General features: G+C 45.5%; 3 protein-coding genes across 7 annotated transcripts in view; 2 read left to right on the top strand and 1 right to left on the bottom strand.

Annotated features, from left to right (window-relative positions):
- The window catches only part of LOC102006320 (TERF1-interacting nuclear factor 2), a 45177-nt gene extending 38099 nt beyond the window's left edge, over positions 1 to 7078 (top strand). Inside the window, exons 1-9 of one of the 3 annotated variants that reach the window (XM_005377026.2) lie at positions 4855 to 5069; positions 5199 to 5303; positions 5426 to 5527; positions 5608 to 5718; positions 5801 to 5897; positions 6037 to 6484; positions 6572 to 6627; positions 6708 to 6799; positions 6929 to 7078. In XM_005377026.2, coding sequence (XP_005377083.1) covers positions 4878 to 5069; positions 5199 to 5303; positions 5426 to 5527; positions 5608 to 5718; positions 5801 to 5897; positions 6037 to 6484; positions 6572 to 6627; positions 6708 to 6799; positions 6929 to 7063 — 1338 coding nt within the window. In that variant the 5' untranslated portion in view covers positions 4855 to 4877 and the 3' untranslated portion in view covers positions 7064 to 7078. Of the gene's footprint in view, positions 1 to 4854; positions 5070 to 5198; positions 5304 to 5425; positions 5528 to 5607; positions 5719 to 5800; positions 5898 to 6036; positions 6485 to 6571; positions 6628 to 6707; positions 6800 to 6928 lie in introns of those variants that run through there. The other 2 variants (XM_005377027.2, XM_013510401.1) reach the window with 2 other exon arrangements.
- A 613-nt stretch (positions 7079 to 7691) lies between these two features.
- On the bottom strand, positions 7692 to 14810 carry Gmpr2 (guanosine monophosphate reductase 2). 3 transcript variants are annotated; one of them, XM_005377024.2, is made up of 10 exons: positions 14627 to 14808; positions 14161 to 14288; positions 13895 to 14014; positions 11824 to 11907; positions 11480 to 11653; positions 9745 to 9826; positions 9548 to 9654; positions 9330 to 9372; positions 8483 to 8642; positions 7692 to 8294 (listed from the first exon to the last, which is right to left on the bottom strand). In XM_005377024.2, the coding sequence occupies exons 2-10, from the start codon at positions 14245 to 14247 to the stop codon at positions 8105 to 8107; spliced, it is 1047 nt and encodes a 348-aa protein (XP_005377081.1). In that variant the 5' UTR covers positions 14248 to 14288; positions 14627 to 14808; the 3' UTR covers positions 7692 to 8104. The 3 variants fall into 3 exon arrangements, with proteins under 3 accessions (XP_005377081.1, XP_013365857.1, XP_005377082.1); XM_013510403.1 differs by lacking the exon at positions 14627 to 14808 and adding an exon at positions 14570 to 14616; XM_005377025.2 differs by having other exon boundaries at positions 8101 to 8223; positions 14627 to 14810.
- Positions 14811 to 15095: 285 nt separating this feature from the next.
- On the top strand, positions 15096 to 24007 carry Nedd8 (neural precursor cell expressed, developmentally down-regulated 8). The gene is made up of 4 exons (XM_005377023.1): positions 15096 to 15215; positions 22418 to 22465; positions 22635 to 22717; positions 23644 to 24007. The coding sequence occupies exons 1-4, from the start codon at positions 15198 to 15200 to the stop codon at positions 23738 to 23740; spliced, it is 246 nt and encodes an 81-aa protein (XP_005377080.1). The 5' UTR covers positions 15096 to 15197; the 3' UTR covers positions 23741 to 24007.
- Positions 24008 to 24156: the final 149 nt, after the last annotated feature.

The raw sequence follows: 24156 nt of genomic DNA on the forward strand, positions 1-24156 counted from the left end.
CATCCCAGCCAGTGGCAGCTCCTTTCCTCCAAACTCTTGGGCTCCTCATCTTAGAGTCCTCTTTGCCCCTTCTCTCTCTCTCACCCCACACCCACTCTGTCAGCAAGTGTTCTGGGTTCGATTTTCCATACATGTGTCCAGAATCTGACTGTTCCCATCACCTGTGTGGCTACTGCTCCGCAAGAGCTTCCTCATCTCTCGCCTGGATTACAGCACCAGCTTCCTAGTCCTTCTTCTGCCTCTGTACCTGCCTTGTCATACCCAAAACCTGTAACAGGGCTGGGGATTTAGCTCAGTGGCAAAAGCGCCTGCCTGGCAAGAGCAAGGTCGTGAGTTCGGTTCCCGGTACCGGAGAAAAACCAAAAAAAAAAAGAAAGAAACAAAACCTGTCACAATTCTGTTGCTGAAACAAAATACTCGAGAGCCAGAATTTAAAGGAGAGGTTTATTTTGGGTCACAGTTACAGTGCATGGGCACTTGGGTATAAAGCAGAAACGGCATAGCTGAGCTATGGGGGATGAACAACTGATCACATCATGGCATCCAGGAAGCAGATGCAAAAAGGGGGAGCTGGGGAGGGAGATATATCCTTCCAGGTTACAGCCCCAGTGACCCATCTCCAACCAGGCCCCTCCTAGCAGGCCAGCTACAGCACTGCCTTATCCAATCACCTTTATAAGCAAGGTGAATTTTTTAGTAACAGTGCAAATGTAAACCACAACAGTGACTCATCACATAGTAGCCATAATGAACAGGTAAATCTGTCAACCCCTGTTCAAAATCTTCTTCCAGCTTCACCCAAAGCCAGAATCCTTATGATTACCTGTTACTCTGACCTCAGCTTGTTTCTCTCTCCTGAGTTAGTCTGTCCCTGTCCCCAGCTCCTTTGCTTTCCTGTATAGTGCCAGGACCACTCCTACTTCAGGACCTCTGTATGCTGCATTCTCTAAATATGAAGTTCTTCCTCAAATGTCACTATGGTTTGTTTCATCTCCTTTAAGTCTTAAATCAAGTCACCATCCTGGTGAGCTCTTCCTAGCATCCTATTTTATTTGGTATTGATCCAGGCATGCAGGTGTACATCTGTAATCTTTGTACTATGGGGGCAGGGGAATAGAGGGATAAGAACTTTCAGGCACGGTGGGTGTTGCAGTCAGGGTTTTCAAGGGAACAGAGTTGATACAGGACACAATTTATAAGATGCCATGGCAACATCCTGCACAAGTCCAACTGGAGGGCTAAAGCCCATCACATCTCATGCTAGTCTGTATCAAGGATCTGCACTGGCAAGGACCAAAGGTCAGTGGTAGAAGCTAGAAAGTCTGCACCAGCGGGATGATCTGTGCCAGCAGGTGGAGGGATCTGCACTAGAGCCAGGAAGTGACGAGGTAAGGACCAGAGCTTTCCTGAAGAGGACCAGAGCTTTCCTGAAGAGAATCACAGCCATCCTCAGAGACACTGAGGACCCGAGCTCCTCCGATGATAAGAACAGCTGAGTTCATATCACGAAAACCAGTGCAACAGGCTTCTCCAGGAGGATCAACAGCAGCCCAATTTCCCCTCCAGTTCTCCACTTATGTTGCTGGCAACAATCTTCAGGTGGGTCTTTTACACCCAGAACCACACTGATTCAGTTCAGCTAGGTGTTACAAGCTGACCTTTAGTTAATCCATCACAGTGGGCAATTTCACAACTTAGAAAACCCGCTCTACCTTAAAAAATGGGCGTATTGGGGGTTGCAGCCAGAGTTTTCAAGGGAAGAGAGTTAACACAGGACACAATTTGCAAGATTATTTTATAATATTCACCCAAAACATCAAATGCAGAAGAGTGCAGATCTGTTCGCACACTAGAGACCCAAAAAATCCAGCTGAGGGCCTGGATCATTACCAGGCCCTGAGTTAAATACCCAGTAATGAAAAAAAAAACATCCCTATCATAAACATACTATGAATTCTAAAGGAAAAATAGACAACATGAAATAACAGGTGGGCAATGTAAACAGAGAGATGGAAATCTTAAGAACTTAAAGAAAATGCTAGAAATAATAAAACACTAAGAAAATGAAGATGGGCTGTTGGGTTCCACCAAGACTGAACAAGGCTGAAGAAAGAATCAATGAATTTGAAGAAATGTCAACAGAAATTTCCAGAACTGAAATGCAGAGGAAAACAAATGAAAAAGACAGAATATCCAAGAATTTGGGGATCATTACAAAAGATTTACACACAAAATGAAAATAGCAAATAAAGAATAAAGAAATATGTGCAGTAATAATGACTGAGAATTTCCCTAAAGAAATGATATCAAATGCAGATCTAGGAAGTCAGAGAAGGCAAGCATGACAAATACCAAACAAACAGAAGGACAGCAAAAAATAAATACAAACAAAACAAAAGCCAGCAGCACCCTGGCACATCATACCAAACCGCAGATAATCAAAGACAAAAAAACAAGTACTGAAAGAAGCAAGGAATAGGCCAGGGAAACTTTTCTAAAGAGAGGAAAGGGAAGAATTACATTAATAACCATTCAAAAACCATTTAATCGAGAATGGAGTGGGGTGACATATTTAGAGCACTGAAAGAGGAAAAAAAAAAAAGCCCTTCAAATCTAGTATTCTGCTGAAAGCAAAACGGCCTTTCAAAAAGAAGGCAGAAATACGTAAACAAAAGCTGATGGAATTTGTCACCAGTAGACTTGCCTTGCAAAACATTTTCAAAGAAACTCTGGAAAGAATGAAAATGATACAGGTCAGAATTCAATTCAATCTACATAAAAAAAGGAAGAAAACCAGAGATAGAATAAATGAATGAAAAAATGTACGATAACTACAATTTCACACACATCCAACCTGCGGTACTCTGTGACGAGGTGTGCCATGGCCAATTAAATACGTGGAGGCTGCACTCGACTCAGCAGCACATATACTGAATGTGTGGATCCTTTTACAAGACCGATCTAGTGGTGAGGAAAACAATGTGAGCTATTAAGTCTAGGAATTGAAGAAATGGCCCAAAAGACTGCGCAGCTTCACTAAATCTTTAGAAGGTGGTCAAGGCAGATTAACTTGGTCAACACAGTATACAGTGTGTGCCAGGTTCAGTGCTTGGTGATGGGCTCAGAGGCAGGCACTAGAAAGGATGACAAGAAGATAACAATATCAGTTAAGTTCAGTTTGCTTATAGTTGTGTGCACAACAGACATTTGGAAAAAGGAAACTTTTCAAGACTGTTACTTGTTTACTTATTCATATCTACTTGCAGTACTGGGGACTGAAACCCAGGGTCTCCCCACTGAGCTACATCCCCGGCCCTTTCGATTATTTTATTTTCAGACTACGTAAAGCATCTGAAAGTGACCCGGCTGAACTCTAACTTCCGATCCCCCTGCTTCAGCCACCTCAGTATGGGGATCACAGATGTGTGCCAACACCCCTGGCAAAATGTAATTTACAACTACATGAGACAAAAGAGTCGATACAGAAAAGCACAACAGAACTGCGCATATTTCTACCATCCAGGAAAAAAAAAAAAGGCTAACAACGTGATGTCCTTTTCAAAAAAATTTTTCCCTTCAATACTAGGGATTCAATTCAACGGAGTTCCACCACCAAGAAACATCCCCAAGCCTTTTAATTTTTCTATTTTTAGCAGGGGTGTGGCTCGGTGGAAAAGCGCTCGCCTAGAATCTTAAGGCTGTAAATTCCATTCCCAGCAATGAAAAATATATTTTTTTGCTATTTTGGGAGGCAGTCTCTCTACTTCCAGGTTAACTTCGACCTTGCGAGGCTCCTGTCTCAGCTTTCAGGGCAGCTGGGATTACAGGCAAGCACGGTACGTCAGAACAAACGTTCTATTTTTAATTTTATTTAACTCACACGTTCCTTCATTCTTTCGCGAGTCTGGGGATCAAAGCCGGGATTTCTCTCCTGCTAGGCAAGCCCTGCGCCACTAAGCAACACCCCAGCCTTGTATTTTATTTTTTAAAGGCGAGCCCTTCCCTGTTTGGGAAAAGAAAACGTCAGTTCTTACGGAAATGGCGCCGTGCAAGAGAAAGGCTTCAGATTTAAGGAATCCAACTTCAACAGAGGAAGGCGACGGAGAAACCAGGCAGTGTGATCTCCACTTTACGGACCACAGGTCGCAAATCGAGAAGGATCTGACTTCTTTCTACAGGTCTCGAGGAGAAAGGCAGAGGATGTAAAGGTCCGCAGAGGGATGGCCGCCACTCAACCGCCAGGTCTACCTGCGTAGAACACCAGTGGGAGGAGCCGCGGAAGAGCGACCAGGCGCGATGTTATGACGTCAGGACGCACGTTTCTTTCTGGCCACCTATTGGTTCTCTTCTCCCGCACTTTCCAGGGCGGGAGTAAACAGCCTCAGAACTACAAGTGAGGGCCGGGCGGGTTGGCGCACGCCTGTAATTCCAGCACTTGGGAGGCTGAGGCAGGAGGATCACTGTGAGTTCGAGACCAGCCTGGGCTACAAAGTGAACGCAAAGTGAGCACGGTTAAGGTGTAATGCTAATCTGAACCGCACTGCGAGACCCTGTCTCAAAAAGACAAAAAAATTTTAAAAAATAGAACTAGAAGTGAGGTCTCTCGTGTTCCAGATAGCGGCAGCGCTTAAAGTTGAGAGATATAGTCCCCTGACAGAAGGCCTGTTTCTGAATTAAGGTTCTACAGCGAGACAGAAGGAGACTCCATAACTTTGGTGGCATACCGATGTGGCTGAGGGAGAAAGTAAACTGACCATCGCGGAACATAGGACTCCACTCCCAGAGGACTGCCAGAAGCCCAATCCTTAGAGAAGGGTTTAGAAGGCTCACCGGGGGAAGGCACCAGAAGGGGTCTCCCGGGACGTACCCCGCCGATCATGGCCAGCCCCAAGGGGGCCGGTCCCGCCACTTGGCGCTTCGCCGCCGCAGCCAGCTGGCGAGTGGTGCGCGGACGCTGCGTGGAGCATTTCCCTCAAGTCCTCCAGTTTCTGCGCTCCCTGCGCGCTGCCGCCCCCGGCTTGGTTCGCTACCGGCACCACGAGCGCTTGTGTATGGGCCTACAGGCCAAGGTATTGGAGCGAGGAGGCCCCGGAAAGGGGAGGGGTGCGAGGACCTGTGGAGGGCTATCAGGCTGGGGGTGAGACCCGTCTGAAGGGGTAGCTTGGCCGAAGCGGGCTTCTGAGCTCAGTACCGTGCAGGTGGTGGTGGAGATGATCGTGCAAGGCCGGCCTTGGGCTCAGGTTCTGAGTGTCCTGAATCGCCACTTCCCAGAGTCTGGACCCGTACCGCGGGACCCTAAAGCCGTGAGTGATCCCTGGAACGAGCCCTGACCCCGGTTAGGCTCAGTGCACCGAAACTGCCCCTTCTCCGACCACTGCATCCCGGCGTCCCCAACTCTTCTGCCTTCCGTATCCTTCCTCCACAGACAAAGCGGGATCTGAGGAAGATTTTGGAGGCCCGGGAAACCTTTTGCCAGCAGGTGAAGCAGCTGTCACAGGCCCCTGTGGATGTGGCCTCAAAGCTGCAGGTGAGAGCAGCTGTTGTGAAGGCTGTCCGGTGGCTCCTGTTTTCATCCTGCTCTTCTGACCTGCTTCTTTTTCTGCTCAGCAGGAGCTTGAAGAAGAGTATGGGGAACCCTTCATGGCGGCCATGGAAAAGCTATTTTTTGAATACCTGTGTCAGCTCGAGAGAGCACTGCCTGCAGTACAGGCACAGCAGGTTTTGTTGGGGCAGAGCACAGGGGCAGAGTGTGGGGTGCTTGTATCAAAAGCTGTGGTCTTCATGGCTGTCCTCCCCACAGCTTCAAGATGTGCTGAGTTGGATGCAGCCTGGAGTTTCTGTGTCCTCTTCTCTTGCCTTGAGCCAATATGCTGTGGACATGGGGTGGCCACTTCCAGGTACCAGGACCATCTGGGAAACTAGCCATTTAGGGGTGTAGTGTTTAGCTGGACATCATTTGAGTCGGCCCATTGGGAGTTGTGTGGGCCTGAGGTGGTATCTCTTGTCCTTATGAGGAACCCTGCTTCTTTCTTTCAGAGCACTTAGTTTCTGATTCAGTGAACCTGACCGAGCCCGAGAGACAGAATCCTCCTAGGCAGTCAAGACCAGCTCTCCACAGTCCTCTGCCAAAAGCCAAGGCCAGTCCTGGGAGACCAGCCTCAGGGAAGCGTCCCGAATCTTTTGCTGGCCACCGCTTCAATCTGGCCCCCCTAGGCCGGCGAAGAATCCAGTCCCGATGGACATCTGCAAGGGACGGCTATAAAGAGCGCCCCACGGTCATGCTGTTGCCCTTTAGGAATCTGGACCCACCGAGCCAAGTCATTGCTCAACCTGAGAGGAAAGAGAGTGGGATACACACAGCAGACGCAGCAGGTGTGGGTGCAAGAGCAGCCTTCACTGGCAAGTCCAAGAGTCCCTCTCAGATGGAGGAGGAAAAGGCTGTGAAGGACACCCCACCTGCCCTGTCTGCCTCAGAGCAAACGGAGTGAGTAGAAGAGTTGCTTCTCCCTGCTAGGAGCACACTCTTTGCCTTCTTTCCCCTCACCCTGCCCTCTGCTTGCTTCTGTCTCAGGAATTGCTTGGACCCCCTGAAACTATCCTTATCACCTCCAAAGGCCAAGAAGCCAGGTAGGTGGGCCGAGTCGGGATTGGATCAGACAGCCTGTTGCCGTGGGAAAAGAAATTTGATTCTGGTTTCCTTCCTGCAGCACGTCCTCCATCTCTGACCACCTCGGTCATTACCATAGGGGACTTTGTTTTGGACTCTGATGAGGAAGAAGATAGCCAGACAGAAGAAACGGTGAGTAGGAAGGAGCAGAAAGCTGGGGAGAAGGATGGGCAGAACAAGACTTGAGAGCCCCCTGGCTCCAGGATAAGAAGAGTGGAAATCATGTCCAATGTTAGGACCCCACTACTCCCTTCTTTACAGGAGTTGCTGGGAAACTATCAGAAGACAAAGTATGACACCCTGATTCCCACTTTCCGTGAATACCTCCCCACCTGTGGCCCCAGTGCCGTGCCTGCTCCTTCCTGTGACTTCACAGACAGCTCTAGATCCCTGTGAGACCACTGCAGTGCCCTCTGCATTGTTTTCTCAGCTCTGCAGGCAGCTTAGTGGGAATGAAGTGGAAGCCCAGTTGTGAGTTGCCTGAATAGGTTGCTAAAAGCAGTATAATGCTCATGTGTGTATGTGTGGTACTGGGGTTGAACTCAGGACCTTGTGCATGCTAGGCAAGCACACTACCACTGAGCTACATTCCCGAGCCCAAAGCAGTGTAATGCTTGATAATTAAATTCTGGATTTGTCACAACCTTGTCTTGTTGTGAGATAGGGTAATTAAGGGTTCTGTGGGTCAGAAGAGATTGTTCATTAGAACTGGCCTTGCTTGAACTGAAGGAACCTCTCTGCCTTTTTCCTTCCTTGGAAAGTGTTACTCACAGATGCCTAGAAGGGTTACCATGGTGATCCTGGGGGTCAGTGCTGATCCTAAATCTGCCCACCCTGGAACAGCACCCAGATACCAGCACTGTGCAGAGACCCAGCATGTCTTCACAGCCCATGAGCTCTCTCTTTATTTATTTATTTATTTATTTTATTTATTTTTTTTTCCCCTGGTACCGGGAATGGAACTCATGACCTCACGATTGCCAGGCAGGTGCTGTGCCACTGACCTAAATCCCCAGCCCTGCTCTCTCTTTATTGAAGTATTTTAATATATCAACACTTCTGAGCTTGAGATACCTGAGGATGTCATTTAATGAAGCTAATTAACAAAACGTGATTGTAAAAGCTTCTTTCAGATCAAGGCCCTATAAAACCCACATCAAATCAACATCTTTTCCTCTTAATCTTCAGGATTCTGGGTCCCCACGTTCCCATTTAAATATCATCATTTCCTCATTCTGTCTTCTTCCTAGCTTCTGCCCCAGTGAGTACCCTGGGCATTGTGTGTGCAGATGAAAGAACTAGAGAGTTACTGCAGGAGCCCTCAGGAATGAGATGATAGGAAGTCACAGTCATACACAGGCACAGTAGCTGGTGTGGGTGAGGAACCAGTTGGGTGCCCCAGCAGTGGAGTCCCCCGGTGGGCAGAACTTCTCAGGTCTAGCGTGCATCACCAAAGATTGGATTCACTTGCTGGGTGACTCGGATGAAGGTAGTTCTCCGGCTCAACTCTTTCAACTTAGCTGCTCCCACATAGGTACATGTGGATCGGATTCCCCCTAGGATATCACGAATGGTATGTTCTACATCCCCTTTAAAAGGAACTTCCACTATCTTTCCCTCCGAAGCCCTTGAAATAAGAAAAACATTATTACCTTCTTGTTCTGGATTCCTTAAACCCAATGACCCTTCTGTTGCTAGCATTTAGCCCCATTTCAACATTTCCTCCTGGAATTGTACCATATTCTCCTAGAAGCCGTGAGTTCTGACACCACACTACACAGATACATTCTCCAGCTGCTAGGCCTCCATATATACCTGTATTCAGCCACACCGCCAGCATACTTCTTCATGGCCATTTCAGAACTCATTCCGTAGAAAAGCTTGTACTTCTCGCCATCCCTTTCAATGAGCTCACCACCTGACTCACTGTGCCCAGCCAGCATGCCACCCAGCATCACAAAGTCAGCCCCTGCCCCTGCCAAAATCAAGAAAGTCGGGAAAAGATAAAGCTGGCCAAGGTGCCCACATTCCCGCCCTTGAAAACAACTCATGCCAAATTCTCAGTCCTGAATAGTGAGTGACTCCAGCATCCTCCCAGTTGATCCCTAGTTGCCCCACATTCCACACAGGCCTGGTGTGTACTGGCCTTTACTCAGAGGACCCAATTTGCTCAAGACTTTTTGAAGAACCTCTGGGAATTCCCTGCCTGATTTCTGCTCTTTGTTTTGTTGCTTTGGCCATCAGCTGGTCATTTCATTTTACTGCTTCCAGGTGATTAAGACTTCAAGTCTCCTGAGACTGGAGGTTTCCCACATTAATGTAAGGCTCACTTGGGAAGCTGTGAAGAATGCAGATTTATAGCCCCATTCTTCAAAGGCGATTTTGGTAGATCTTAAGTGAGGCCCAGGAATCTGCATTGTGCAACAATTCAGTGGACAGTGGAGACGGTACTGCCTCATACATGGAGAATCCAAATGAAAGTCTCAGATTTCTCCTGTTGGTTTGCACTGGGTGATAACCATGGGCAAATGTCAGTGGAATCAGTTCATATTACAAAAGCCTGAATAGCTTCCTGAACCCATTCTCGTCTGGCCCTAGACCCTCAGGGGTGAATCACCCTCTTCTACAGGATCTTCCTTCTGTGCCCTCCCAGCTTTCTTACCAAAAGCTTTTGCCACATCCCCAGGACAGCTACAGCCTCCATCCTGCAAAGTAAGGAACACTTTGTGGGGACAGCACGGATTTCCCAAGCTTTGTCAGCAGCATCCCAGTGGCCCACCTTAAAGCTGATAGAAACCCAGGAATCCCAACCCATCTCTACCAGAGCCTCCACACTGCAGAAAACTCATCCTCATATCTGATCCACCCCTTGAGTCTTACTGAAATGATGTGGCCTTTGAGGCCATGAGCAGCATCGGCACACTCCATCACGGCACTGAGCTGTGGGTACCCCACTCCAGTTTTCTTCCGGGTTGTACACACAGAGCCTGGCATAGGACGTGACAAAGGTGAGAGTGAAGTGCTTTACAGATATTGACCTCCAAGAGTTCACCAGTGGCTTCAAAGACCCAGCTTACCTGGCCCAATTCCCACCTTGATGATGTCAGCTCCAGAAAGAATCAGCTCTTCCACCATCTCTCCTGTTACCACATTTCCAGCCTAAGCCACAGCAATCAAAATAGAAATGGAGAGGAGTTTGGATGTTTTCATAGACAGCATGCCTGGACACTGACTTTCCAATGTTATTATAAAGAAAAGGTACCAAGGTGCCCTCTACTAGGCCCTCTAAGAGCTTTTATACTAACTAATTCAAAGGGCTGTGTTTCCTAACCACTTCCCCTTGGTCCCCACACCACACTGCAGAGACAAGAATGGTGGGAAGCAGGGCGTTTTGAACAAAGAATGGCCAGTGTCACTGTTAAACTAGGGTAAATCCAGGGTCCAGGATGCATTACACTGCTTCAGGCAATAAAGTGGTATGATCAGTAGTGAGACACAAAGTAAGGCAAAGGAACTACTAGACCAAACTCGGATCTCAGTTACAAGTACACTTATCTCCCATTCACCACCAAGTGAGTCAGACATACCCTGTCCTACTGTATCGAAGAATGTCTCAGGCTTTAGGGAAGGAATAGTGATGTAGGCTACATATCCCTATGCCTTGGCTGTATTTGCCATTTTTACATTTTTTGTAGTACTGGGAGTCAAAACCATGGGTTCTGTACCACTGAGCTTTGTCCCCAGCCCCTTCTGTATTTTGAGACAGGGTCTCGCTTAGGTGCCAAGGCAGGACTTGAACTTGAAGTCCTCCTACCTCAGCCATCCAGACTGCTGGGATTATAGTGTGCACCACCATGCACAGGTTGTATTTGCTTTTGAAGGACAATACAAAGATACCTCCTTCAATGTCAATGATGAGGCCTCAACATCATTCCCCTAAGGGTCTAAGAAAATTGTTTAGTGTTATAGCTTTTATTTATTTATTTATTTATTTATTTTTGTCTTTTTGAGACAGGGTCTTGCTATGCAGTTCAGGCTGGCCTTGACCTCACTTTGTAGCCCAGGTTGGTCTCAAACTCACAACGATCCCCCTGCCTCAGCTTCCCGAGTGCTGGGATTACAGGCATGCGCCACCACGCCCAGCTAATGTTATAGCTTTTATATGATTGTAGTACATATCCATTTCAGGGGGTAGATGTTTATGTACCATGGGTTTGGTTTTGGGTGGTTTTTTTTTTTTGTCTTTTTTGAGACAGGGTCTTGCTATGCAGTTCAGGCTGGTCTTGTGCTCTCTTTGTAGCCCAGGCTGGCCTCAAACTCCCAACGATCCTCCTGTCTCAGCCTCCCGAGTGCTGGGATTACAGGCGTGTGCCACCATACCTGGCTGTTCCATGGTTTTATGCAGTTCCATTGTGGTTTGGTGAGTGATGTCAGGGACACTGGATTTACAAAGACTAAGAATCAAAGGTCAGAGATATTGCACTCATCAATTCATATTTTAAACTTAGAAACATGAATAATCACCCAATAATGTTATAGGGAGTTAAAATAGCATAATGCAGCAGAGAATAAACTGATACAACAAAACGGAGTATCAGGAAAGACAGGAATGTTCCAGCTACAGGATATAAACACCATGATAGTTAGGTGTGGTGCTACACACCTGTAATCCTAGCACTGGAGAAGCTAAGGCAGGAGGACTGCTGCAAGTTCAAGTGCAGCCTGGGCTACAAAGTGAGTTCAGGCCAACCTGAACTGCATAATAACCTTGTCTCAAAAAAAAAAAAAAAACCAAAAAGAAAAGAAACATACCATGATAGTGTGTTGGGGGAAGCGCTTCCGGACATCCTTTACAAATTCAACAAAGTGTTCAGAGTAACCATTTGCCACATCCAGGCATATATATTTCACCTCAGGAATAGTTTCCAGGATCTGTTCCAGCTGCTCAAAGTCAGAAGAGCCTGTGCCTGAGCTGGCAGCCAGATACTGTGAGAAAAACAAGGCCTTCGTATGAGAGGCATTACACTGTGGCATCGTATCAGATGATCTGGGGAGCAGCAAACAAGGGATAAGCATGAGGGTTGGTCCCCAAGAAGCCAAAAAAAAGGATTCCTGGAAAACTGGTAAGGAAGAGAGCAGGATAGGCCCAGTGTTACCTGAAGACAGTCAGGATTCTGGCTAGCAAATTCTTGCCACTGATCAAGGCTGTAGTGTTTATGGACAGCAGTGAAGAGGGAAAACTGGGGAGAAGAAAGAGAACCATCAAAAAGTAGAAAACTATTACTGTCTCTCTTCCTACAAATAGACTTTTCTACTATTCTGGGAGAGAAAATACTGGAGTTTGAAAGGAAAGCCACTTTTAGAAGTTCATGGTTAAGTTCAGATTTAATTCAATCATTATTCTCCCTACAAATCTCAGTAGGACTTTACCACATAAGCTAGTATTTGTCAAATATTCCTATCAGTGTACTGAGTTATATACACTGCATTTGATCTGCTAGCACATACACTGCTTCTGGCCTAGAAGGTGACAAGGAGAAGCTGTTGGTGTAGTGGAACAAGTAGCAGACACAAAGGATCTATGAAGAGACCAGATGGCGCCAGTGTTTGTCCTCACTTACTTGGCCTCTCCGGTAACCTAGTATGAAATGAATCCAATTTTGGTATCTTCTGGTCTACTTTCTGCCATTAACTCAGTAAGTCAAATGCCCAAAAAAGGTAAGGCCTTACAGTTAATGGAGCTGAGAAGGTGCCACCCCATTCTTTCTCCTTTTCTACTACAGTACAGCACACATTTTCTTCTTTTGGACATAAACATGAAAAGCCTGTTTCATTCATTTATTTCAGTCAACCAAATTCAGATACAAGGACTCATGAAACTCACATTCTCTGCTTCAACAAATTGCAAAGAATATCCCAATACTTTGGGAAAGGCATTTAAAAGGACCTGAATGTTGGTGTTTGTGCTTTTAAAGTGGAAACATGCAAACAGACAACAGACAGCAACTAAAGAAAAACCCAAGAAAGTTATGTACGAGCAGCTACAGGAAATGCTGTACTTCCTCAGAGGTCATCAGCACTAGCTAAAGCTGGTGCCGGGTATAGTGGTGCACACCTGTAGTCCCAGCATTCAGAAGGATGAGGCTGGAGGATTGCTTTGAATTTGAGGCCAGCCTGGACTACACAGGGAGACCTTTTCTCAGAAAAACCCAAAACAAAGAAAAAAACACACTAGCTAAAGCTAAAACTGAATTTTCTTTCAGTAAAACTATCAACATGCTGGTAGAAGTTGTTCTAGACCAGTGGTGGCAAACCTATGGCACCCATGCCACAGGCAACTGTTATCACTGAAAGCTCTAAAAGCTTTGCCATCACTGTTCTAGACAGTCAACAGGTTTGGGGGTACACTGGCATAATGTCACAATGAGCACATCCAGTCCACGCCAAGCCTAGAAAAGATGTTTGCTTGCATCCAACCTTTTTACTATTATTGTGAGACTTGGCTTTACCTCTAAAATCTGATTTCTTTTGCCATACTGACAGCCAGTCTCAAAGAATTAAGACCGTCTCCAACAAGGTTCAATTATTATAGCAAGTCTGTTAACTCTACAGTCATATTTACTATTCCCCAGTCTATTGGTCAGGGCAGGCACACAATGGACAACAGCAGGGCTCCTTAACAGTTAGTGAATGGCAACATAAATAAAACTGCGTAACTATCAAACTCAGAAATCACAATGGACATTCCACAAAGACACAGCAAACAAAACTGGAGACAAGGAGATGAAGTGCTTAAGGCTAACAGCAACAACCAGCAACAGAACCCATCAACTAGGGCTACACAAATTAACCGGCAGCGTGCATATGTTCTCAAAATGCCCAGGGAACTATCTACCTTCTCAGCTACAAGCACAGAGGCAGGTAATAATACTGACAGGAGCAGTGTCTTCCATTTTCAATATGAACAACCTGTATGTAAGAAAAAACATTCCATTTGGGGTACATCCCAGAAACTCCCAGGAACCTAGGACTTAAAAGGAAGATATAAAAAAAAGGAATAGTAGGTATTAAACATAAACTCTAAAAGAAATTAACTTTCTCTCTACAGTATTCTAAGTTATGAAAATTTAAATATTCAAACTATTTTCTGGACTAAAGCAGTGAATGCTTCGTGTTGCAAACAGTGTTGTGACTGGGAGGAAGTGACCTGTGTAGTGGAAGTCCCACCTTGCAGAGAACCTTGGCCATCTCAAAGGTGCCCACAGTATCCATATTGGCAGCAATGATGGGGACGCCCGTGTACATCTGTTTTGAGTTCCGAAATGAAAAGGATCTTGTGAGATCCACCTACAGATATGAACAAGAAACGGGCTTGTCACTCATCCGGAAAGCAAGTTTCACATTAGGACACGAACCAGGCAACTTTTTTGATCCTGCCTGGCCTACAAAGTGCACAGGACCAAAAAAAGTAAGTAGACAAGAACCTGGCTCACCTCGCTTCGAGACTTGAGGGTGCTGCGTTTGGGCCTCAACAGCACATCCTTGAAATCCAGTTTCACATCGTTGTCAATATGAGGCATGGCTGGAACTAAAGGGAGCCACACACTTGGGCGCTGGAAGGCTGGAAGTCAGAAAAAGGGACTTGAACCAATATCCCCTTGGGCTTTAATGCCCTGCTGGATTGCGGGCAGGGGCCCCTCTCTCCGCTTAGTTACGGAGGCCTGGGTTGTAGGTCAAGGTGTCCTCCCTCAGTCCTGTGGCCAGGACCGTCCTGTGGCTGCGATTCCCTTTGATGCCCCCATCCCAAGTATTAACTGTTGGAACTGCGATGGGGATGTGAGTATACCCGAGTACATTTCCTCCTCCCGCCCCTGCAAAGATCAATTTGGAGCAAAACCTGACTTAGGAAGTGGAAAGAATGGTAAGGTCTCAATCAGTTTCCGGCATAGGGGTACTCACTTCCTATCGCCTTAGCCAAGGTGGCAGTTGACCAAAAGATCCCGTAGCTTAGCAACGAATCCGGTGCAACCCTGCTAAGTCTTGTGAGCCACGCCAACTGGTTCCGCTAATTGCCTGCAGGAAGGCTAACGGAGGAATTCTACCTCAGTTGGCGGACCTGCTCAGTCTTCTGGGTAACAGAGTTCATACACAGGAGTCTTTGCTGCATCCGGGCGGCGGTAAACTACAACTCCCAGGGTGCAACGGGCCGAGCTGCCTCCTGGCATGATGGGAGAAGTGGTCCCTTCGGTCCCAGCTTCTTGCTATCCTTAGCTTGGTAGAAACTCAGATAATCGTGGGGCTTCATCACTGCTGTAACTAAGGTGGCTGCCTTCCTTTTATTTACGACGTCATTGAAACATAACGAGAGCTCCTTCTCGAGTCGTGAACCCTGCTGAACGAAGGGGGAGGTGGAGCCGCCGCGTGACCCGGAAGCAGAAGTGACTTTCCTAGGCGTGCTGGGAAGCCGCAGCTGTGCCCGCAGCGGGAGACGCACGAATTTATCCGCTTGCAACCTCAACCGAGGAAGAAGATGCTAATTAAAGTGAAGGTGGGAGAATTTTCAAGCTATCCAAAACTCAGTGGCACCTGGCTGGCCTCCGCGCCTCAAGGGAGAAGTGGGGACAGCCAGACACGCTTCTCCTAAGCCCGGAGGGCGCAGGCAGCCTCGGGGTGCCGCGCGGGGCGCGGTGGGAAACAGAGGGACCCCCGAGAGCTTTGAGAGCCGCAGAATTGCCCCGCTTGAAGAGCCGGGGTCTCTGCGGTCTCTGCTCTCTCGCCGGGACTGCTATGACCCAGCAGGAAACCGCTTTTCTCCGGGCTCTTCTTTTCGAACCCCCGCAGCCATAGAGAAGGCCTAGCAGCAGCTTGGTTTCCCCGTCTCGGATTCTTGGAAAAAGCTCTGCGCTCCATTCTTCCTTTCCAGGTTACCTGCTTCTCTCAGTCCCTAACATAGGCTGCTTCGAGCGCAGCGCTAAAATATTAGCCTGAGAAACTGGGCCCTCCCAATGGCTAGGCTGGGACACTGCTGGTATAGTTGGCAAGGTGTGGTATCACAGCCAACCTTCTGTGCTCAGTCAGCACCTGCCTTTCTGAACGAGGCATCGAGAACCAGCCTCGCTTCCTTGGCTGAAGCTAGTTACCGATGCTTTTTTGGAACTTGGGGAGGGGGGGAACCCTGATAACAGATGCAGTTTAACACTACTTAGCCTTTTTATAACTAGGTCTATCATTTCGTCGGCTGTTTTCTCTACATAGTAGCAATTTGGCTTTTTTTTTTTTTTTTTTTTTTTTTTTTTCTTCTTTTGAGACAAGGTTTTCTTTTTGTAGTTCAGGCTGGTCTTGAACTCACTCTTAGCCCAGGCTGGTATCGATTTCACGGTGATCCTCATGCTTCAGCCTCCGGAGTGCTGGGAGTACAGGAGGTGAACCACCATGCTCAGCTCTCTAATCACAATTCTTAAATTTCTTTTCTGCAGTATTTTCAAAATACCTCCTAGCTAAGGCTTGAGGCCCCAAATTATGTAGAAGATCATTATTTTGTAAGTTTTGAGTGGTGATTTATAAAAGAATCTATGGCTTTTATTTTTTTTGGTACCGGGAATCGAACTCTCGACCTTCCTCTTGCCAGGCAGGCGCTTACGCCACTGAGCTATATACCCAGCTCCTAAGCACCCTTTTAAAAGTATAGAAAATAGAGTACATGGCTAGGTAAGGGGATTATTTTGTGAAACTTGTTTTTGTTTTGTATGACACACGTGTTACTAGTCCATATGTATTTCTTAATGTGATTCATTGTCAGAATTTTGAGAAACACTAACAAATGCTTATGCATTTTCATGTCTTGGTTGAAAGAAGAGCTCATTACTGTGCTTTTACTGTGGATTTTTTTGTTATTTGTTTTTCTTTGAGACAGGATCTTGCTATGTAGCCCAGGCTGGCCTTAACAGGATCTTGCTATGTAGCCCAGCAATCCTCCTGCCTCAACCTCCCGAGTGCTTGGATTACAGGCATGCACCACCATTCCCAGTTTTTGCTGTGTTTTAAAAATTATTATTACTATTGGGAATTGAACCCAGGGCCTTGGCACTGAGCAACATCCCTTCCCTTTTTTACTTTTTGATTTTGGGACATAGTCTTGCCAAGTTGCCCCTGCTGGGCTTGAACTTGCAATCCTCTTGCCTCACCTTCCCAGAGTGTCCTCATGTCTCACCCTCCCAGAGTGCTGGGTTCATAAGCCTGTGCCACCATCCCCAGCTAAAGATTTTAATTATTTAAACTCACACTAAGAAAGTTTAGCCATGGCCTTTTCAGACAAAACAACTTACTATGTGTGACACACTTGTGATATTTTCCATTTAATTAGGTTCATTATTCACTGATGGGTTGAGATCTACAGTTTAAATAATACAGTGTTCCAAGCCAGGCCTGGTTCCAAATGCCTGTAATCTCTGCACTCGGGAGACTGAAGGAGGATTGCTGCGAGTTTGAGGCCAGCTTGGGCTACATAGTGAGTTCAACACCAACCTAGACTACACAGTGAGACCCTGTTTCTAAAAGTAAAATAAATAGTTTTTCAGATGGACTTCTCAAACTTCACAGTGCATAAGAACTGCCTGTGGGTCTTGCTGAAATGCTGCTTCTGATTTTGTGGGTTGGATCAGGCACAGGAATGTACATTGTAAAAGTGCCAGGAGCTGTGCTGGTCCACAGAATAGCTGTGCTTTGAATAGCAAGGTTTTAGATTTTGTCTCTTTCTTTGAATCTAATTTTATTTACTCCTGGCTTATAATTGCCAGTCTTCTTTCTATACTTTTTGCTTTCTAACAGATCTGTCTGTCCTGTACCTTTACTTTTTTTGCTGCATTTCTTTCCTTTCCTTTTTCTTTTCTTTTTTTTTTCTTCCCTGCATTTTTTTTTTTTTTTTTTTTTTTTTTTTTTTTTTTTTGGTCTTTTTGAGACGGTCTCGCTATGCAGTTCAGGCTCACCTTGAGCTCACTTTGTAGCCCAGGCTGGTCCCAAATTTGTAACGATCCTCCTGCCTCAGGCTCCCAAGTGCTGGGATTACAGGCGCCACCACGCCCGGTTTATCCCTGCATGTCTGGAGACTTGTTCTCACTGTGTAGTTCAGGCTGGCCTTGAACTCACTATGGAGCCCAGGCTGACCTCAAACCTGCAATAATCCTCCTGCCTCAGGCTTCCAGATGCTGGGATTAGAGCTTTGGGCCACCACTCCTGGCTCTGCATTTCTTTATTCATTAAATGCATATGAAAGCAGTTAGTAAGCTTTTAATCACAATATAAATGTACCTTTTGTTAGGGTTCTTTTGTGTATTATTTATATATCAATTTTAATCTCTGTAGTGGTTTACTCGTTTCCTTTTTTAGTATTACTGGGCATTGAACCCTAGGTGCACTGAGCTGTATTTATTTTGCTGTTGCCCATGTTGGCTGTAAGCTTGTGATCTTCCTGTCTTAGCCTCCAGAGCATCAGGGATTACAGCTATGTACCACATCTGGATGTAACTGACCTCTTGTGTATGTCTCTGTAATCCTTTACAGTTAACTCCTTCCTCATGTAAATTCTGTCACTTCATTTCTGTGGTCCTGTCATCTTCCCTATGCCCACCTCATGATAACCCCATTAATCAGTCTGCCTGGTATCTGGACTATAATTCTTTAGCATGATTTCCCTTTTATAGGACCTCATTTTTAATGAGACCAATTTCTGCTTATTTTTCTTCCTATTACCCTCATTCTGGTCATATCTTTATTTCTCTGTGATACTGCCAACCAGGTTTTCCTACCGCCATCCCCTCTCTAAAGTGTGTAGTTTAAACCAAGATATGGCATACAGAACCGTATTGTACACATCTTCCTTCAGCTTTTTTTTCATCCTATCACTGCCTTACCCAGATCTGCATTGGTTTCCTGTTGCAGATTACTTTGGCAAAGTTGTCTTTGCTATCTGAGCCCATTTCTCTCAATCTTTTTTTTTTCTTCCAGTACTGAGGGTTGAACCCAGAGCCTTCACACTGACCTACATCCCAACCCCTTTTTATTTTTTATTTATTTATTTTTTGTTTGTTTATTTGTTTTTGTTTTTTCTTCTGGTACCAGGAATCGAACTCATGACCTTGCACTTGCCAGGCAGGCGCTATGCCACTGAGCTAAATCCCCAGCCCCTTATTTTTTATTTTGAGACAGGGTCTAGCTAAGTCACTAATTTCCCCAGGTTGGGCACAAACTTGGTATCCTACTTCAGCCTCCCAGAATGCCACCATGCCTAGGAATAGGCACAATTCTTTTGGGTTTTTTTGGTACCAGGAATTGAACTGAGGATCTTACGCTTGCCAGGCAGGTGCTTGTGCCACTGAGCTATATTCCCAGCCCCGGCACAATTCTTAAGAGTTGGATTTTATGAAGGTTTGTTTTGTTTTGAGATACGATCTTGCTATGTAGTACAGGCTGGCCTCGAACTCATGGTGATCCTCTTACCTCAACCTCTCAAGTGCTGAGATCATAGGCATGTACCACCACACCTGGCTCAGTGAAAATATTTTTAAATTTGTAGTTACTCAAATTTATGCTGTTGTTAAAAACTCATTAAAAGCTGGGCGTGGTGGCACAGGCCTGTAATCTCAGCACTCGGGAGGCTGAGGCAGGAGGAATGCTGTTAGTTCAAGGCCAGCCTGAATTTGGAACCCTGTCTCCAAATATATATATATTTTTTTCACCACTACCCCTCAAAAGTTCCATAGGTTAGTTTCACTTGTTCTAGAACTTTGTATAAATGAAATTATACAATATAGGTTATTATATTTAGTGTCTCCTAGCATAATGTCTGTCGTTTCTGTTGTTCCTTCTTATTACTGAATAGTGTTCTGTTAGATGATTATATCATAATTTGTACATTCTCTTTATCGGCATTTGGATTTCCAGTTTCTGCTTTTTATGAGTAAGGTTTCTCAGAACATTGTTATATAAGTCTTTTTGTAGCAAATGTTCTCATTTCCTTTGGATAAATACCTAGGAACAGGCCAGGCACAATGGTGCACGCCTGTAATCCCAGCGTTTGGGAGGCTGAGGCGGAAGGGTTGCTGTGAGTTTGAGGCCAGCCAGGGCTACATAGCAAGACCCTGTCTCAAAAAACAAACAAACAAAAATCCTAGGAACAGAATTACTAGGTAACATCAGAAATACATGTAACTAAAAAGAAATTGTAAACTGTTCTCCAAGAAGTGGGACCATTTTACCTTCCTATAGTGTCTAACCTTCCTAATTGCCCCACACCCTTGCTAACTTTTGCCGATCTCAGTCATCAGTGTTTCTGGGGGTCTCGTCCCAGTCAGGCTTAAACTGAGCAATTAGTTTTCACTCACCCTGGCACTTTATCATTGGCCCTTATATTTGATAGTAATACTCAATGTGACACTTCCTTCCATACTAGTTTCTTCTGTTTTGTATCACATCTCTTGGTTGTAAACCCTCACTTGAAGAAGGTTGTTGGCAAGGCTGAACTGCTTCTTTTCCATCTCTCTAGTGTGTAGGGCTCTCTCAGGAGAGAGCAGATATTGTTAAATAGCACTGAATGTACTGCCAGGCCATAGTGATCATATTTGAGCAAACACATCCAGATTGACATGATCAAGAATATTTTGTAAGCTGGGCATAGTGGTACAAAGCTGTAATCTCAGCTATTTGGGAGGCTGAATTTTTTTTTTTAGACAGGGTCCCGCTATGCAGTTCATGCTGACCTTGAGCTCACTTTGTATCCCAGGCTGGCCTCAAACTCACAGTGATCCTCCTGTCAGCCTCCCGAGTGCTGGCATTACACTCATGCACCACCACGCCTGGCTTGGTTTTTTTGTTTTTAGTTTTTTGAGAGAGAGTCTCACTGTGTAGTCCAGGATAGCCTCAAACTCCCAGCAGTCTTCCTGCGTCAGCCTCCTGAGGGCTGGGATTACAGATGTGTGCCACCACACCTGGCTGGAGGCTGATGATTTCATACCTACAACAAAGAGAAGGGCTTGTATATCTTTCACCAAGCTTCAAAAATTACCATCTCATGGATAGTCTATTTTACTTATACTCACAAAACTCCCCTTGCCTGGGGGGCTGGGGATTTAGCTCAGCGGCAAAAGCGCCTGCCTGGCATGCGCAACGTCGTGAGTTCGGTTCCCGGTACCGGAGAAAAACCAAAAACCAAAAAATAAAAAATAAAAAAAAACTCCCCTTGCCTGGTTTTTTGAAGGAAATAGGAAGTTGGTCATAGTGGCACACACCTGTAGTCCCAGCTCTCAGGAGGCTGAGGCAGGGGGATCACAAGTCTATGCCAACCTGAAGAACGTACTAAACCCTGTCTCAAAATAACAAAAATAAACAAATTCTTGGGAGGATTAAGAGTGATGATGCATGTAAGACACTAGGCATGGTTTTTCTTCCTCAGAAAGTATAGTAAATGTTAACTGTGATTACAAAATGATCATCAGTACTTTTAGCCCTTCCACAAGTATTTATTGACAGCTTATATATCAGAAACTGCTTTGCGTTTGGACTAGGAAGATAAATTGAACAGTCTTTGTCCTTTAGGAATTTGGAATGAGGCTGGAAAAGTTAACATTTAAACGACTTGCTGCAATTGGTAGTAATGGAAGTCTTAATAAAGTGCATTGAGGATAAGTCCTGGCATCATACAGGAAGAGATCTTATATTAAAGGTCCTTGAAGTTTTGGATGAAACTTTAGACCATAATGTTGAGTGAAATAAATCACAAAACACAAGCTTAAATATCACATAGTTTCTCTTATATGAGAAACCCAAAGTAAATGACTTAAAGCAACAGACAGGAAAGATAATAGGAAAATAGAGATACAGCTTTTACAGGGGGAGAGGACTGAGACACGGACGGAAGGGAGAAGGGGAAATAAAAAGAATTCAGATGTGTTATGAACATGTATCAACCCCTAAATGAATGTACAGTGTAATCACTGCAGTGCAGACGAGATGGGGTACATTCAGGGTAGGATGGGCACAGTGCAGTGCAAACGTGTAGTAATAAAAAAAAATTTCTTTTTAAATTGTCAGGTGTGGTGGCACACACTTGTATCTCAGCACTCAGGAAGAATGCCACAAGTTCGAGGTCAGCAACGCCAGGCTGAGTTACATAGTGAGACCCCTTTCTCAAAAAAACAAAAACTAAATTTTTTTTTAAATTGTCCATAGCTGTGGGATACGGTAACACATGCCTATAATTCCAATACACTTGGTGGCTGAGGCAGGAGGATCTCAAATTGGAGCCTAGCTTGAGTAACTTAGTGGCTTAGGGAGACCCTTTCTCAAAATACAAAGGCCTGGGACTGTAACTCAGCGTGAAGGCCCTGGCTTTAATCCCCAAGACTTAAAGGGAGAAAAAAGAAACCACAGCATGAAACTCTTTGCTGAACACAAGTACGTTCAGACCTGCTGATTCTCCAAACCAGAGGTCCTGCAAGCCAAGCGTGGTGGTGTTCGCCTGTAATCCCAGCCCTTGGGAGGCAGAAGCAGGAGGATCACCATGATTTGAGGCCAGCCTGGGCTACATAGTGAGTTCTAGGCCAGCACAAACTACATAATGAGACTCTGCCTCAAAAAACAGTTTCTGGAAATGTGCATCTCTTACAAGACAACAGATCCCTAAAGACCAGGATAGGAAGTTTTACCTAGAAATTTTCTTTTTAGATGTAGGACTTATGAGACCTTCATCTGTTTCAGACGCTGACCGGAAAGGAGATTGAGATTGACATTGAACCCACAGACAAGGTGATGTATGCCCAGCGCCTCCCTCTGCCCTTCTCTTCTACTCTTATTTGAAACTGCGTAGGAGTCTGTTCCGTTTAATCCCATTCAGTCTGCTTAGCCCATGTTCTTTCTGTTTCCGTGGTTCTGTCCACAAGCTTCTAACCGCTTCTAACCACTTGTGCCTCTTAAGGTGGAGCGAATCAAGGAGCGCGTAGAGGAGAAAGAGGGAATCCCGCCACAACAGCAGCGGCTCATCTATAGTGGCAAACAGATGTGAGTCTGAAAGGAGAATGAGGGCATGGCAATGTTTGTATTGTTTTGTTTTACTTTTTGTTTTTTTATGAGACAGAGTCTCACTGTGTAGTTCAGGTTGGACTTGGACTCACTATGTAGCCCAAACTCATGGCAATCCTCCTGCTTCAGCCTCCCGAGTGCTGGGATTACAGGTATGTGCCACTACACCCAGCCGGAGCAATCTTGTGTGAGATGAGGAAGCACATACTGGAGGTGCATTGGGTTTGCTTCTTTGTTGTTTTCTTGGCTTATTTTTTCAGTACTAGGATCAAACCCAGGAGTGCTTACCAGTGAGCTACATCTCCAGCTTTTTATACTTTTTTTTTTTAATTCTTTTTTTCCCCCATTCTCCTATCCTCCCTTCAACACCTTAGCTTGTGTTTTCTGGTTAATAAATTAAGTAAGGGGGCCGGGGATGTAGCTCAGTGGCACAAGTGCCTGCCTGGCAAGCATAAGGTCCTGAGTTCAATTCCTGGTACCTAAGCATTAAAAATAAAAAAATAAATAAGATCTGCTGGGTATAGTGGCACATTCCCGTAATCTCAGTACTCAGGAAGCTGAGACAGGAGGATTGCTGGGAGTTTAAGGCCAGCTTGCACTACCTACCAAGATCCCCTGCCAAAAGAAATAAACTAAGACTAAAACGTGGGTCTAATAACTGCTATAGTTTTCAAGATACCTATAAACAGTTGATATATAATATGAAAATACCTACTTTCTATTAACGAGTTATTCCTTGCTAATACTACAGTGCTATATTTTTTGCCTATGTAGAAAAGAAAAATATGACAGGAGTTAGTAAAAATAAAAGATAGAATTCTTTTCTCATCCAAGTACCAAAGAGATCCACGAAAGGTTAAACACTGCTCTAGATGGTATTTCTAATGCTTTTTCCCTCCCTGCAGGAATGATGAGAAGACAGCAGCTGACTACAAGATTCTAGGTGGTTCTGTCCTCCACCTGGTGTTGGCTCTGAGAGGAGGAGGTGGTCTTAGGCAATGATGAGTCTTCCTTCCACTGCCCCTCCTTACCCTGTCGCTCATAGTGAAGTGTATATTCTGTCACTGGCTGGGACACCCGAGCCGTTGCCCCCGTCTTGGCTGCCCAGTCGTGTGTGTCTACTGGTGGGACACCGTGAGGACCCCAGGATGCAGTGTTCCTGGCCCAAAGGGCCCTCGCTGGCTATTGGGTTTTAGTTTGCAGTCCTGTGCGCTTCCCTTTCTCATGGCTGTGTCCCTGGTTGTCAATAAAATATGTCCTAGCCTCCTAGAATCATCCTTTCATTGCACAAAGGGGACTGAAATCAAACTGGGCCCAGTGCTAAGCAGTTAGACCAGGTGGAAAAAGTCGGCCCGCAGAACGGCTGCGGCTCAGAGAGGGATTGGCAGACTCCAAGACGCCAGAGCCACCTCTCCCTG

Source organism: Chinchilla lanigera, unplaced genomic scaffold, assembly GCF_000276665.1.
Source record: "Chinchilla lanigera isolate Chin_1 unplaced genomic scaffold, ChiLan1.0 scaffold00008, whole genome shotgun sequence".
In the NCBI taxonomy this organism is placed as follows: Eukaryota; Metazoa; Chordata; class Mammalia; order Rodentia; family Chinchillidae; genus Chinchilla; species Chinchilla lanigera.